The sequence below is a fragment of the Rattus norvegicus genome, chromosome 19 (assembly GCF_036323735.1).
Source record: "Rattus norvegicus strain BN/NHsdMcwi chromosome 19, GRCr8, whole genome shotgun sequence".
In the NCBI taxonomy this organism is placed as follows: Eukaryota; Metazoa; Chordata; class Mammalia; order Rodentia; family Muridae; genus Rattus; species Rattus norvegicus.
Window position 1 is genome coordinate 14,746,227 of NC_086037.1, and position 16,238 is coordinate 14,762,464.

The 16,238-nt window shown below is 42.2% G+C and overlaps 1 protein-coding gene across 4 annotated transcripts; it reads left to right on the forward strand.

Moving 5' to 3' along the window:
* Positions 1 to 860: 860 nt before the first annotated feature.
* On the forward strand, positions 861 to 11,527 carry Speer4cl5 (spermatogenesis associated glutamate (E)-rich protein 4C like 5). 4 transcript variants are annotated; one of them, NM_001394752.1, is given in 6 exon segments: positions 861 to 985; positions 5,561 to 5,658; positions 7,464 to 7,623; positions 8,805 to 8,948; positions 9,583 to 9,749; positions 10,471 to 10,576. In NM_001394752.1, coding segments are annotated over 4 exon segments (387 nt in total). In that variant the 5' UTR covers positions 861 to 985; positions 5,561 to 5,658; positions 7,464 to 7,612; the 3' UTR covers positions 10,536 to 10,576.
* Positions 11,528 to 16,238: the final 4,711 nt, after the last annotated feature.

Sequence of the window (16,238 nt, forward strand, 5' to 3'; positions counted from 1 at the left end):
GTGCGTCAGCACATGTGTCTGTCTCAGCTGACATCACTCTGCCCATCAGCCCGAGGCCAAGGAAACAGCGAGAAACCACAGCAGCCCACCAGAAGGGTTTTTGCTGTGGTTCTATGAAGTCCCAACAAATGCAGCTCAACTACAGAATGCAAGGCAGACCAATGCATGTGTGTCCTTAGTGCAGAACCCTTCATCACGTGTCTTTTCACATGCGTGCTTTAGCAGAACATCCTTTTACCTGCGTCTGCCTCAGTGAAACATTCCTTCACACATCTGCCTTAGCCTATCACCTGTGTCCACTTCAGGGAACCACTCCTTAAGGTGCAAATTTCTCAAGATTAGCAAACGGCATACAGAACATTCAGAACAAAACAAGGTGTGTGGTCAGCATGTCCTTGAGCCAACTCCCTTCTCCTCCTCAGTGACGGCAGGCGTGTTACAGCAACAATATGAAATGGCTGGCAGACATGGAACAAAATGGCAAAGGTATTCTGGGGGATGTCAGACCGTACCAGCCAGCAGCTCAACTGAATTTTTATGTTTTGATGTTACAAGTGAATATACTTGACCTTCAAACGCTGAGAGAGGCCATTGTAATATGAACTATATAAACTAGGCCAAGACCGCCTCTAGGGCAAAGGCCCTCAGCCTGGGGGTCGTGACCCACACAGGGTCTCCTATCTGATAGTTTACACTACAATAAAGATTCATTACAGTAGCAAATTTACAGTTGTGAAGTAGCGACAAAATAATTTTGTAGTTGGGGTCACCACAGCATGAGGAACTGTTCTAAAGGGTTGAGGCCATAGGAAGGTTGAGAAACACTGCTCTAGGAAATTATGTTTTCTTTCTCTTTCATATTTTTCAGACAGAATCTCAAACTGTAGCTGAGATTGGCTTGGCTTGGAACACGTGTGTAGTTCATGCTGGCATCAGACTTATGGCAATTCTCCTGCTTCAGCCTCCTACTCAGGAGCCTACCAGGGTGAGACCACAACCACGGGTAATGGGATTGCTGTTCTTGGTTGTCAACTTGAGTGTACCTGGAATTAACTAATGCCAAATGGCTTGACGCCCTGTGAGGGGGATCTCTCTCTCTCTCTCTCTCTCTCTCTCTCTCTCTCTCTCTCTCTCTCTCTCTCCTTCCTTCTTTCTATTTTCCTCTCTTCAACCCCCTCCTCTTGGTCCTCCTCCTCTTCTTTGTTTTTTTTGAGACAGGGTTTCCCTGTGTAGCTCTGGCTGTCCTGGAATTCATTTTGTAGACCAGGCTGGCCTTGAACTCAGAGATCCACCTGCCTCTACCTCCTGGATGCTGAGGCTAAAGGCATAAGCACCATTGGATTTTTTTTTTCTTAATTAAATTTTCTGAAGCAAGAAGACCTACTTGTAATCCAAATCTTGGAGATCAGAAGATAAATCTTTAATTCAGATCTTTTGAGATGGAAAGGCCCACCTCTAATCTGGACCACACCTTCTTTTTTCTTTTTATTTTTTTCATCTTTATTAACTTGAGTATTTCTTATTTACATTTCGATTGTTAATCCCCTTCCCGATTTCCAGGCCAACATCCCTCAACCCTTTCCCCTCCCCTTCTATTTGTGTGTTCCCCTCCCCATCCTTCCCCCATTAGCGCCCTCCCCCCAACAATCATGTTCACTGGGGGTTCAGTCTTGGCAGGACCAAGGGTTTCCCCTTCTGCTGGTGATCTTACTAGGCTATGCATTGCTACGTATGCAGTTGGAGTCCAGGGCCAGTCCACGTATAGTCTTTGGGTAGTGGCTTAGTCCCTGGAAGCTCTGGTTAGTTGGAATTGTTGTTCATATGGGGTCTTAACCCCCTTCAAGCTCTTCCAGTCCTTTCTCTGATTACTTCAACGGGGGCCCCGTTCTCAGTTCAGTGGTTTAATGATGGCATTCAGCTACGTATTTGCCGTATTCTGGCTGTGTCTCTCAGGAGAGATCTACATCCAGTTCCTGTCGGCTTGCACTTCTTTGCTTCATCCATCTTATCTAATATCTGTATAGGTATGGACCACATGTGGGGCAGGCTCTGAATGGGTGTTCCTTCTGCCTCTGTTCTAAACTTTGCCTCCCTATTCCCTGCCAAGGGTATTCTTGTTCCCCTTTTAAAGAAGGAGTGAAGCATCTGCATTTTGGTCATCCTTCTTGAGTTTCATGTGTTCTGTGCATCTAGGGTAATTTGAGCATTTGGGCTAATATCCACTTATCAATGAGTGCATACCATGTGTGTTTTTCTGTGATTGGGTTAGCTCACTCAGGATGATATTTTCCAGTTCCATCCATTTGCCTATGAATTTCATAACGTCATTGGTTTTGATAACTAATATTCCATTGTGTAGATGTACCACATTTTCTGTATCCATTCCTCTGTTGAAGGGCATCTGGGTTCTTTCCAGCTTCTGGCTATTATAAATAAGGGTGCTATGAACATAGTGGAGCATGTGTCTTTGTTATATGTGGGGCATCTTTTGGGTATATGCCCAAGAGAGGTATAGCTGGAACCTCAGGTAGTTCAATGTCCAATTTTCTGAGGAATCTCCAGACTGATTTCTAGAATGGTTGTACCAGTCTGCAATCCCACCAACAATGGAGGAGTTTTCCTCTTTCTCTACATCCTTGCCAGGATCTGCTGTCACCTGAGTTTTTGATCTTAGCCATTCTGACTGGTGTGAGGTGAAAACTCAGGGTTGTTTTGATTTGCATTTCCCTTGTGACTAAAGATGTTGAGCATTTCTTTCAGTGTTTCTCAGCCATTCAGCATTCCTCAGCTGTGAATTCTTTGTTTAGCTCTTAGCCCCATTTTTTAAATAGTGTTATTTGTCTCCCTGAGGTCTAACTTCTTGAGTTCTTTGTATATTTTGGATATAAGCCCTCTATCTGTTGTAGGATTGGTAAAGATCTTTACCCAATCCGTTGGTTTTTGTTTGGACCACACCTTCTGCTGGCTCATATCAAGGACATGGAAAAAGGAAGTTTGCTTTATTAATTTTCCTTCTTCTTCAGGATTCCTGCATGTACTGAAGACCAGCTGAAATATCCAGCCTTATGGACAAAACCGTTGAGGTCCTGGAGTTGCCCCATAAACCACACAAACTCTGACCTCACTTAGACAGGGATGGTTTATTGAATGCCCACCCTAAGACTGATCATCAGAGACGTAGCTGAGAATTTGTCACGCTAGGACCCTGGATATTTTTCTATGTCAGTTTATAAAGACTAAAATGTGAGCTCATAGGCAGGTGCTGGAAGGGCTGTCTGGTTGTCAGCCCTGACTCAAGCCATTTTAGACAACAAAGGTTCATACCGACTTTTTATCTGTTTAAAGATTTATTTATTTATATATAAGTATACTGTAGCTGTCTGCAGACACAGAAGAAGAGGGCATCAGGTCTCATTACAGATGGTTGTGAGCCACCACGTGGTTGCTGGGATTTGAACTCAGGACCTCCGGAAGAGCAGTCAGTGCTCTTAACCATGGAGCCATCTCTGCAGCCCTCATATTGACCTTTAATTTTATTGGTCCTACATGAAGCTTATAATTATGAAATTTAAGATTAAGAAACCTCACAACATAAAGAACTTCCTTCCAGTGGTTCGGTAATGGGTGGGTGGGGGAGCACCCTCGAGGAGGCTGGGGAAGGGGGTGGAATGCAGGGTTATTGTAGGGGAAACTGGAAAGGGGTTAACATTTGAAATATAAATAAACAAAATAACCAATAAAAAAAACATACACAAGTTACGTGATCATTCCTGACCCTGCTCTGAGTTAAATTATTTTCAGACAACCATGACAGGCAGACATATTACAGCAAGAAGATGAACTATCTGGCAGGCATGGAACAAAATGGCTACAGCTATGCTAGGGGGATTGGCTTCAACAGGGGCAACTACTGCGTTTTAGACCTTCCATTCCTTGTTGAATTAGCTGTACCACAGTCTATAAACCATTCTAATAAATTTTCTTTCTCTATATACAGTCATTCTAGGAGGGATGATTGGTTATGCATTGTTAAATGCAATACTGATCAGGAAACCCCATCACTTCCACAGCAATATGCAAGTGTAAGTAAGTTACTGAACAATTGAACAGAAATTAAAATTTACTGCATTTATTGGGTGTGTAGGAAGGCATAGGGAACACCTGGCTGCTTACATCTCTGGGTCTCTATAGAGTAGAGGGAGAACTGAGACCCACTGAGGAGGTCTCTTAAGCGAAGACCAAACTCCTTGCAGTGACACTGGATTCCAGGCTTGTTGTCCTGTTTAGGCCTCACTGTGGTCTATGTACACTCTATACATTCTCCGGATGCAGGTTCAGATGGACTGAACTCAGAAAGCTGGGGTTGGCAGAAAGATGTCTGGTTAAATAGCCCACCAGGTTCACATTGTATCAGCTTGATTTAATCTAAGGACAAAGAAGTGGAGTTTCTCTGATGGCTTTCTTCTAACCCCTTGAAAGGATCACTGGGGTTTGACCTCAGTACTTCATACTTCTTGCTGGGTCAGCAACACTCAGGGAAGCTTGAGATTGCCATAGGCACAGTATTAGGCTAGATATACTGAGTAGATGATACTAAGATGTTCAGATGGTCATACCCATTTGCATGAGTTCTTAATGTACACCTAAGGAAAGAGAGATCAAGGTCTTCAGAATAGGAAGATCATTTCCAGTTCTTTTCTACAATTCCAGTCTGAAAGACTGGTAGGGAGAGAATGGTAGATAATCAAGAATTCATAGATGATGCTTTGAAGGAAGTGTGGGTTTCTGTGCTGGTTTAGACAGGGTCTCAAGTATCCCATGTTGCCCTCTTCCTACCTGGCCAGGTTCACTTTGAGCTCAGATAAACCTGCTTCTACTTTCCAGTAGACAGTCTTACAAGAATGGCCTCCAGGGACTGTGAGAACAGCATTAGCCTTTGACAGTTGAGGTGTGTAACCCACAACTATAGTTTTAGCCACTTTGTTCCATGTCTACCAGCTATTTCAGATTGTTGCTGTCTATGGCTGACAATCACGGACACAGAAAAATAACCTGATAGAGAGCAAGGACATGGTGATCACATCCTTTCCTGTTCTGTATGTTCTGGATGAGGCTTGTTAAAATTCCAATATTGCAGAAAGCTTTATATAGGACCCATCACATTAAGCATCACTGTGCACTGTTCTATCTAAAATGGCCTAATCAGAACTGACCACCAGATCACACTTCCTTCAATCCTCATATGAGAAGCTTGAGCTTTTTGTTTTGACTTTTTTCTTTCTTTCTTATTTTTTGCTGTATAAGTTGAGAGGAAGATATTTGGGGCCATGGATCTGCCCCCAAAATCTGGGGTATGGATCTGATCAATCAGTGTTAGTGTGTGCACTCAAAAAAGTATCCATTTTTTACTGTGACAGATGCTTTTGTGTTTGTGGGGAAGCCCATGACCCAGAGCACAAGTGCTGGGTCCTTGCTCTATCCCCGTAGTGATGTGTATAGCCTCGTCCTACACCTTTATCTGCACCCCCTATATCTCTTGACTATTTTATTTTTCTGATAGAAGCTCAGCTTCTGATAGAAGGCCTGTCAGCAGTGCTCCTTTGGCAACATTGGCGCAGAGATGAGAACCCCACAAGCAGCATGAGGTTCCCTTCATTGGTGGCTCCAATATTGCACTTTTGTCTGCCAACTGGTCTCCACACTGTTCCTAGCACCATAAAGACTTCAACTCTTTCTCCTAAGGAATTTTCTGGCAATTGTCAATTGCTAAGCACATGACTTCATGAGTGTTCCCCTAACACACGCCCATGTTGTAACCTACCATGCAGACTATTTCTTGATGTGATATAAAGCACCTGTACATAATGAGACAGGAGAACTTTTGACTGCATATTCAAGCTGGTGTGAAATCTCAGGAAGTTTTAATGGCTAACATTGGTGAATGAGGACAATTTGAGTTAGGATGAGACATTTTTGGGCAAGATATGGAAGGAAACATTCATTTAGATGCATAGGAATTACTAAGGTTTTTATAATCAAGCCTTGAGGAAAATTTGGCTTTGGAAGCAGGAGATGCTCAGTGGCTCTGCCCCGGGAAAGTCTCCTGGAAAGGGCACCTCTGCTTATGCTCAGTACAGGGAGAACATTAGCAGGGAGTCAAAGTCTGCTCCCCATGACATCAGCTGTCCCTTCTTGGACATTCTATTGTCTCCTAGAGAGTTCTGGCATCCTCTGTGATGTCACCAGTGTTGTAGTGACAACCAGTGCCCTAGTTTCTCTCAGTCAGAGTCTGGCGGTTACAAGCTAAGACATGTTTTCCCGTCTTCGCAAGCGTTTTGGGAGGGGGAATGTCGATTCTGGAGAGACTAAATTGAAGGAGTCTAGCCTTTCGTCTCAAAGTAATGATGGACAAAGACAGCACTTCTGGGGAATGTGGAGTAAGTTCTGGGCAGTGTATTTTGAGCTTCCTGCCAGGGGGGCTGCATGCTTATGCTGACCTTTCTAGCAATGGGCCACAACAACTGGAGCATCTGAAAAGGAATTGAATTTCCATGAATATCACAATTCCTGAAAGTCAGGATTTCAGACCTTTAGTTTCCCCATCTCCACTGGGAGGCTATGGTAAGGCCAATGCTATTATACTGTGAACTTCTGGTCTTTACTTTTACAGTGCATTTGTTATGTTACATTGTATAATAACACCATCAGGAGTCATGGAGGGTCCACCTTTTCTGAGTTTAGACAGGGCAGCAATGTACTTCACTATCATTGCTTCTTTAAATACAGTGGATATCTGACAGTAGGAACAGGGGGAGAATTGTGCTCCAGGCAATAACCTTATGTTCTTAGACCTCCTCTGATTTCTTCTAACTGGAAGGGTCATCGTTAGCTTTATATATTAGAGGTTGTGTGTTACAAACATGTTTCTAAAATACCAAAACTGTTTGGAACATGTGGACCAAGATTCAGCCTGTAACCTACTGGAACTTCTCGGGCATTTGGTATTTCAAATAGGGGAACTGATAAGTCTGTTGACCATGTCCTCCATAGAAATGTGTTTTTATCCAAAGTTGTTGGCCTAGATTATCAGGGTAGGACATCTGAGTGTCTCCAATCACTCAAGTCTTGTGGGTGGTGAATTTATCATCTGAGTTCTGAAACCACAGGGTTGAGGAAACCAAGCTGTACCCTGTTCAGCTGATGATAATCCTGGAGTAGCCATCTCCGTGGTACATGTGAGCACGTGATGTCCGGCATAGGGAACACCTGGCTGCTTACATCTCTTGGTCTCTATAGAGTAGTGGGAGAACTGAGATCCACTGAGGAGGCCTCTTAAGCATAGACCAATTGCCTAGCAGTGACACTGGGTTCCAGGCTTGTTCTCCTGTTTAGGCCTCACTGTGGTCTATGTACACTCTATGCATTCTCCCCATGCAGGTTCACTTGTGTTCTTCTACCTACAGACGCTGGGAGAGAAACATCATCCCCTGGCACTGAACTAAGTGAGAATCAGGCCAAGACAGAAAAGGAGAGGCTGATTAAAGAGCTGCAGCTCATTACCGAGGAGAGAAATGACCTGAGAGATCGCCTGAGGTTTCTGACAGAGAGATCCATGAAGAACAGGTATGAATCGCTCCAAATGCTCTTGTTTCATTCCTGGGTCTGCAAGGTCACCTTCATCTTATCCTATTAAGGTTTTGGGTTCTAGAAAGCTGTGCCTCCCTAACCACCCTGTGCTAAACCTCACCTCCCATATAGAGGAGATTCAGAACCTTGACCCTTCCTGAGGAGCGAGATGGAAAATGGACTCATCTGCTTCCATTTATTGAAAAGCAGAAATTGTGGTCTGAATGAAGAATTCGGGGATAAAGTCAGGGAGAGTGAGTGTCTAGTGTGCATTTGCAAAGCCCTTGACAGATGGTGGCTTTGCAAGATTGTAATTGCAGTGAGTTTACGGTGAGTCTCTGTACTTGCTAGGCAGGGGACTGAGTGCTGGAAGATCCACGCAGTAGCCTGAGGGGCCTGGTCCCAAACTGTTCATCTCAATGCTTGACTAGAAGGTCTCAGGCTCAGGCCTGTTTGTTATTGTCTGTGTGTCTTGCCCTCTGAGACAGCAATGGTGGATGCATTTCTCCTGGTTTTCACAGTACTCTCTGTTTCCATATTTCTCTTTCTCTTTCTCTGACTCTGTTTTTACATTTCTCTTTTTTTGTGGGTATTTTTCCGTCTGTGAGTCTGTATGTGCATACATCCAAATGCATATGGACAACTTTTATATGTTTATATTTCCCTCCACACTTGGAATCTAGGGGTCTATGTCTTGGCCTGAGTATTTACCTGTAACACATTCATGGTGATGTGAATGCTTTGTTCTGGGAGCCCCACTGTCAACAGCACAGTTCTTTGCCTATGTGGCCACGATTGTCTGTTTATTTGTATTCCTTGTGCAGATTATAAATTTGTGTTGATATAAGGTCTGTTATCAAAACAGGAGAAAAGTAATCACAGGTTTCTGTGTGTGTTGGGGTGGGGGAGCATGGAGAGGTGTGGCCTAGGCTCTCGATAGCTTAACTGGCTTGACTGCAGATTTCCTCTTGATTGAACAAAGGGAGCCAGGGAACCCTCCATCTGGATGCCAAGATTCTGGTGTCCTGGACGAACAAAAACACGTTTCTGAAGCTGAAGAAGATCCAATATGTAGAATTCAGAAGGTGTCCTTCCAGGACTGGGGTAGTACAGGACCCACCCTGAGTTCATATATTCCTAAATGCCGATGTTCATTGTATTCTATTATTTGGGGCCAGGCCACACTTCAGGCCAAATCCATATTATGAAGACCTGGAGAGAATGGAGGAGGCGGTCATGTCAATTCTGCACAACTTAGAGATGGAGAACACTGAAATCCATGAGAACAACCATAAGCTGAAGAAGGAGATTACCTTCTCTAGGTAAGTCCTGGTCAGAAAGGCTATCACCTGTGGAATGGCCATTTCTGACTTTCTTTGTTCTGGATTGGACGGTCTTCAGCTCTGGTTCTATCTCTTGTGCTGTTTACACATCAGTGTGCCAGGGTCATTAGGACTCAGTTTTCAGTTCCATAAAAGACTGTTACTCATCCCAGGATTGTCTAGGCATCTTCAGAAGGCTCTAGATAGAACAGCACTGATTGAAGTCACCAGAAGGTTATTAGGCTGACCTGGACCTATGGTGTCATACCAGGTTTTACAAAACTCAGTGTGTAGACCACATGGTTAGCATGACCTTCTCTTGGTTCTACTGACCTCCTTTGAGGGTGTTGGCCCACTACTAATTGATGTTGCCCCCATGCATTGGGCTTTCATGGATAGTTGTAGATCCATGTTCTTTTTGAGAGATGTGGACACTAATTGGTGCTCGGGCCAAACAAACAATTTATTCTTCCCGGAATTTATTCTTTGTGGTTTGTGCAGCAGCCTTATATGTATCGAAATGAATTCTATTAAGTCTTCATGGGTATCTGGGACCTGGTAGACTTAGTGGGACTTACGAGTAGGAATGGGAGAAAGGGGCAGCATGATCTTACTATGCAGACTGTATTTCCAGAAACCTGCTCAGCCAGCTCCTGATGGAGAACACATGTAGGAAGAAGTTGGTCCCACTGAAGCAGGAGAGCAAGGAGGTACATCTTGATTGTGCACTGAACCAGAAATATTTGGTTGACTTCAACAAGAAAGATAAAGACCACCAACGTCCAGACCCAGCATCATCTGGTAGGGATGAGCAGCTGTGTTAGCTTAAAAATATCTGATAAAGTTTGCCAATTTGATACATCTTTGCTCTCTCCTACCACCTTTCTAATTTACACTCACAACCAGCCAACCTCCTCATGTAGTGGAATTGTTCATTGCTCTGCCTATGCACAAGTATTCTGGGAAGCCAACCACTTTTCAGAAACTGAATTATTTTGCAAGTATATTTGTCTGCTCTTTTTGAAGCTGCAGTCTAGAAATGGTGACAGATTAATAACATACCTCATTATTGCATATCCACGTGATAGATTGGATGCTCTGTAGAGTTTTGAACAAGTTCTTGGTTCTTTGACAAATGACACTCTGTGGTCATGTGACTTCTTGTGTAGGAAGCACCTTTGCGGGATAAGAACAAAGTGCAAATGTCAAATTAGAACTTGTCATTGGTTTTAACCTTGGTGACATATGGACATCTCCTTTCTTCCTGCAACCCAATGAGGTTCCTTCCATTGCCCTGTCCTTGGTTTGCACTGGTATAAGTCTGGGTCCCATATTGGCAGCTCACATTACTTTGAGGCTCTCTGGAGATTTTGCCCTTCCCAAAGAGTTAGCAACCATGATATCAGTTAAAAGGTCCATGTTGACTGTCCAATAGAACTGAGGTGGTAGAAGGCAGCCTTCCGACATCTGCCTTGCATTTCACCACCAAATCAGTGTCTGAAAAACTGCCTTCCTCTCCCAGGTCTCAGAAAGTGCAAGAGAGCTGGAATTGGACACACCCCAGTAAGAGAGCTTCCTGAAGAATAAGTTGCTTTCTCAGGAGTCCCTGATGACAAACATCCTGAATGGTAACAAATTTTTTGGATGAGTATTCTTCCTCAGAGTTAATTTGTCATTGCTTAGAGACCCTAAATTTATATATCACTAAGCCAGCCTGACTGATTGAGGTCTTACTTTCTTCTCAGAAAACAGCACCTGAGAGACAACTTGGGGGACAGCCTTTCATTATGTGTGCAAGAGGAGAAACAGCAATACATCTGTGCTTCTAAATGTTCCTTAAGAATGTGCTGTTTAGAAATATTTTTGTTATGATTTTAATTGAAATTTTCTTTTTGTTGTTTCATATTTATATGTTCTTGTTACTGTTTTTATCTTTTCACATACTTTTAAATATTTTAATTTATTTGTTTTAATCTTGTTTTGTTGTAAAAATGAATTCCTTATGAATAAATATTGAATTCTATCTCTTGACTCTTAAGACCATCATTCTTATTAAAGGGTTCTGTCCCCTCCTGTGGACTTAGAACTGACAGCTGGAGATGGATCTCTGCATGTTCCATGGATACTGGGCTAATAAGTGAATTCAAAGTCACCAAGGGGTACCCAGTGTGACAGTGTCTTTTGTGTGGATAATGTGGCTGTTTCTCAGACACACACTCTATGATGTAATCACTGACATGCTTTACTCAATTGTTAGGGTCCATGTGGTTCTTCTGAGAGAGCAGCAGATGCTCTATCCTGTGAGTCATCGCCACAGCTCCTGCAGGTGGCTTTTGTTATTCCACATCATGTACTGTATTAGGTGGACAGGATCACCTCCAATCAAATAGACAGATCTCAGGAGATGTGTGTTCACAGGGAACTTACTGAGCTGTGCGTGCTCAATGTGTTAGCTTGCCAGGCATCCCTACAGGGCTCTGGTGTTCCCACTGCTCATTGTGGGCAGGATCATCCTCCAGCACCACTTAGTGTCCATATTAGAGCAGATCTTTCACCTGTTATCAATGATGACCATATGTATTATGCACATCTGACAAAATACAGAATAGATATTAGCTTCCTGTTGGCCAGATTGGCATAATGAGTGTTTTGATTGTTAGCATGAAAATTATTTTAATCCAAGCAGTTTAGGGAGGAACCTCAAGAGCATACATAGTGAATGCTGCCTATAGCTGTGAACACAGGTTTCTTTTTGAGAGCAGGCCTGTGCAGGCCCAGATCCTAGGTTGGGCAGTTCAAGCTACCCTTTTTCCATGGCCAATCTGGGATCGTATTGAGAATGTATTTTTTCCAGGTGATAGATTTCCAATTTATGGATTTGAATTAACTTACTGAGAGTGCAGGTGACTCAGAGAGTTAAAGTACAGAAGGAATAATCCAGAATGTCCACAAAAGCTTGCTGTCTCCCCAGGGCTTTTTAAAGCTCAGCAGCTAGGGAAGCAATGTAGTATTTGGTTATTCTCATGCTTAGGTCTAGTCATTCATTATAAGCTGCCCATGACACAAAAAGAGTCATCTGTGTCACAATAGAAACAAGTTGTAACTAGATTCACCCCCACACTATCACATCACTACTGTGTTTGAGGTTCTCAGTTACTAAGAACCTGGATGAGGCCTGGGTCTTTCTACACAAACTCATAATTTATGTCTTCATGACACTGTGTGCTTTGTTCTGTTGATGCTACCATTGGCATACAATACCTTGGATACTTTGTACTGACATCTGTGACCTGAGACAATAGTTCATGTCATCCTAACCTGAATAAACTGTCCTTAGAGTACAGTGTTGTAGGAGGGGCCTTCTTTTCCTGTGAGATAGCAAAACATTTCCAGTCTTCAGTCAAGTCTGTCAGCCATTGTCAGTGCCTGTCTTGAGATGTCCACCTTTTCAGCTATGAGTCTTCATCCAGGCTGCTCTGTAATTTTGTAGAAGATTAATAGGTTCCAGCCCTAGGATTTAATTCATTGTGACTGTACTTGCCAAACATGCTCAAAGCCCTATGTTTCACCCTAGCCCTCTGTGCTTTAGAGAAAGAAAATAAAGAACCACATTGCAGTTGAAGTTTCTCCTCCAACAAAAGGAGAGCCTGCATAGGGCCTTTAAGTACCTCTAAGCCCCAGCTTCCCCACAGCTCCCTCCATCAATTCCATGATTGGTGTGTTTTCATTACTGCTCACTTTCTTCCTTGTGTGCAAAGAATGTGCACCATGTCAGTAAAGTGTGTGTGTGTGTAGTCCCTAGTGAAAACTGTCGAGGTGCATGCAGACTCATGCTACTGCGTCTCATGGCACCTTGCAGGGAGCACTGAAATCGTGGGCTACTTTAATACAACCTAAACCGGGTGTGCATGGTTTTCAGTAAGATTTTGACGTCATCACCGCTACAGAGAGCAGAAAAAGCTTCAGTAGTTACATGGATGTGATCAATCAGTGTTAGTGTGTGCATTCAATAAAATATCCATTTTTGACTAAGGTAGATGCTTCTGTGTTTTGTGGGATGACCCACTGTCAATGTCTAGTGAATTGGGGGCCCTGGGTATGGTTGCATACCCCCAGGACACAGGGGGTGCAGAGCAAAGGCAGAAGCAACTGCACACAGTTGCAAGCTTTATTAATCCCTATGTAGCTGGGAATATGAATAACTACAATTTTCATTTTGTCAAGATACCATAAGATCATTATTCCCAGGATACCAGGAACAACTGAGGGAAGACTAAACAAAGAAATACGAATAAACAAAGGCTTCTTCTCAAAATATTCATATAACAAATCACCTATCTTATTATAATCAAAATATACTCACCATTACCGAGAGAGCGTTAGAACCACTTCCACAGAAACAGGACACAGAAGAAGATAGCTTAAGGCCAAGTGAGGAAAACATTTTCTTCTCCAGGGTGGAATTCCAGCCCCTACTTGTATCTGTCACCAGGCCTTTCTTGACCCTGCCTGGGAGCTGCATCTCTATGTCTTAACAATTCCTCCTTTTTTCTTTTGTTTTAAAAGAAACACTTTCCATAACATAGCAAAAGTCTTTGTAGGGGTTTAATCATGTAAAAATAAAGCAACATAATACATAATGTACATAAGATTATGGCAAAACTAGCTCCTCCCAAGCTATGGAAAATCCTTTGAAGCCAAGCCTTGGGATCTAATCCTGTCAATTGATCATCCAATAATTTAGCTATTTACATAGGGGTAGTATCTTCTAGCTGTTTACCAAAAGACATTCGAGCATCGTATTTCAAGGCATTAATTACTTTTGTAGCACTTTCATTACCTTCCAAATGGGCTTGAATTAACTTCCAATCATGTTCTGTATCATTATCCATATATTTATTAACACAAAAGTAGTAGGATTTCAATCATATCTTAAATCCTCATATTTTTCAATAAATAACTTCTTTCGACCCAACCATTCTACTGTTTGTTTTGAAACATCTACTTGATGTTGAAGTCTAGTATCAGTTTTAGTTTGCTCTATCCATAACTCATGTGAATCTTTATGCCAGTCTTCAACAAAATGCTTTGTCTCAATAGATGTTTTTAATGCTATGCTGGAAATGGCTGCCAAAGTAGCAACAGAAATAAGACTTAAAATAGTAGGTACAAACTCCAATAATTCTTTTACTGTTCCTCAGCAGATTATTAAAAAAATCAATAATCATATAATTAAGAGGATCTTGAGACCAATGATGTCTCAAATTAACAGGCATCCATACATATATTTTTTGCTGAATATCATAATAGAATATTGATTTATATTAAACTAAATAGATGAATTAATACATGAATACTAATGACAATTAGTACAAGCAAATCCATTAGCAAAATTAAATCTACCTATTAAAAAGAAATATGGCATAGGAATACAAGTAGTAACCTTTTCTTTCTTAAATGTTGTAAAATTATACTGAGAGGCAGATTGAGCAGTCCCAGAAAAGCTTCCATTAGCAAGCACAGCTTCTTTTAATGCAGTGACAGTCTTCCACAAATGAGCTTGAAACACAGTAGGATCTTCCACAGAGGCCAGTCGAACATCAGCAATGCCTCCATCTCCACACTCCATCAGCAAGCATCCATTAAGGCGTTCATTCTCCTCTCAGTTCATCCTGGTAACATTTGACAAATCACAAGTGGTAACATTCCATTCTGAACATGTATTAATAATTGGCCATAAGGACCCCAATTTATTCATTTATCTTGAATAATTTTTCGAAACATGCCAGGGCAGTATTTCCAATTGCATGGGAGATATTTTAAGCCTACATAAGTAAACCAAGCACAAATAGGATATACTGGCTCGCTAACAAATGTAATGTTATTCCAATTTTGGTTATAGACCAAGCTGTCAATCCTGGAGACTGTAACAATTTTTCCTGGTAATCGCCAATTTTAATAACCCATTTGTAGGCCTGGTCTCTTTCCTAAACACAAAGGCATCTTTAATCCAGCATAAGGAAAATTATACAAAGCTCCATCACGTCTATTCAAAAGGTCAAATTATTCCAAAGAGATGACAAAATTCTTGGGGTGGTGTATAAAACCACATCTGTTTCCCCGCCAAGTAGCAGGTTCAAATAAAGGTGGACAAGGAATATAAGCCTGATAACTCGCATTGGCCACAACAGAAGAAACCGTGAGTAAAGCACACACTGCTAACAATACGTGCTCAGCAGTAAAGGACTTTCCTGTAGGAGACAACATAGTTTTCCTTTCAGTGCTTAATCGCCTCACCTAGGTAATGGGGTTGTCACTGCATCGATCCTTCTCCGTTGTCGTTTGTCGACACTAAGAGAAGCCAGGGCCTCAGTAATGGAGGACACCTCCTTCATCTCCGGAGAACATCCATCAGGAGAGAATGTAGCTGGTTTAACTGGATTCTTCTGAGGGTAGGGAGCGGTTCTTATCATTCTGTGCTTGGATCCGTCTCCTGGGTAACCAGAATTGTCCCCCATCCTGTAAGGAGACAAAATCCTCTCCCCTACATACAGTAAAGTCCCTTCCTGTCATTCAGCATCTCGGGCAATTTTTATCCATATTGTCTGTTCCATGCCTTCAGGGAGAAGTCCAATAAAGTGTCTATCTGCTCTGCATATAACTTCACCTTGTGGTAAATTAAGAAGAGTAATAAAAAATAATGCTTATGCCAATATTACTCTGGGACTGGTATGCCAACTCCATTCAGGCTGTGTAAGGTCATCTCTTTTCCTCCTTTTTAATTTTATAATTTGTCATTTCAGGGTATGGTGAACTCTTTCAACAAAAGCTTGTCCTTGTGGATGGCATTCTATACCAGTAATATGTACAATATGATATCATTGACAAAATGGTTTTTTTTTTTGCTCTGATTGGTATTTTATTTCTCCTTTACAAGTTCCACATAATAGACAAAGGCTTTTTGATAACATTGTTATCTTTGCTGGAAATTATCATATAATCATTTTAAAAAGCACAAATGTGCACATACAGGACTGAGGTTTCTGCAGCCTGTAAACACCTCTGTGGGTTTAACAAGGAAAAAAAGCAATATACTGACAATTCAACTGTAACTCTTAGAAAAACACCGGTTTCCTTACCAATCACGAGTGTCCTGTACAGGGACCTATCATCCCAGATGGCAATGAGTTCAAGCCTAGGGCAGCCAGGAGCAGCTCCCCATACCGGGTCAGAAGACCCTCCCCACCCAGCACTTCTTCCAAGTGCTCCTTAACCTCATCACAGGTGACA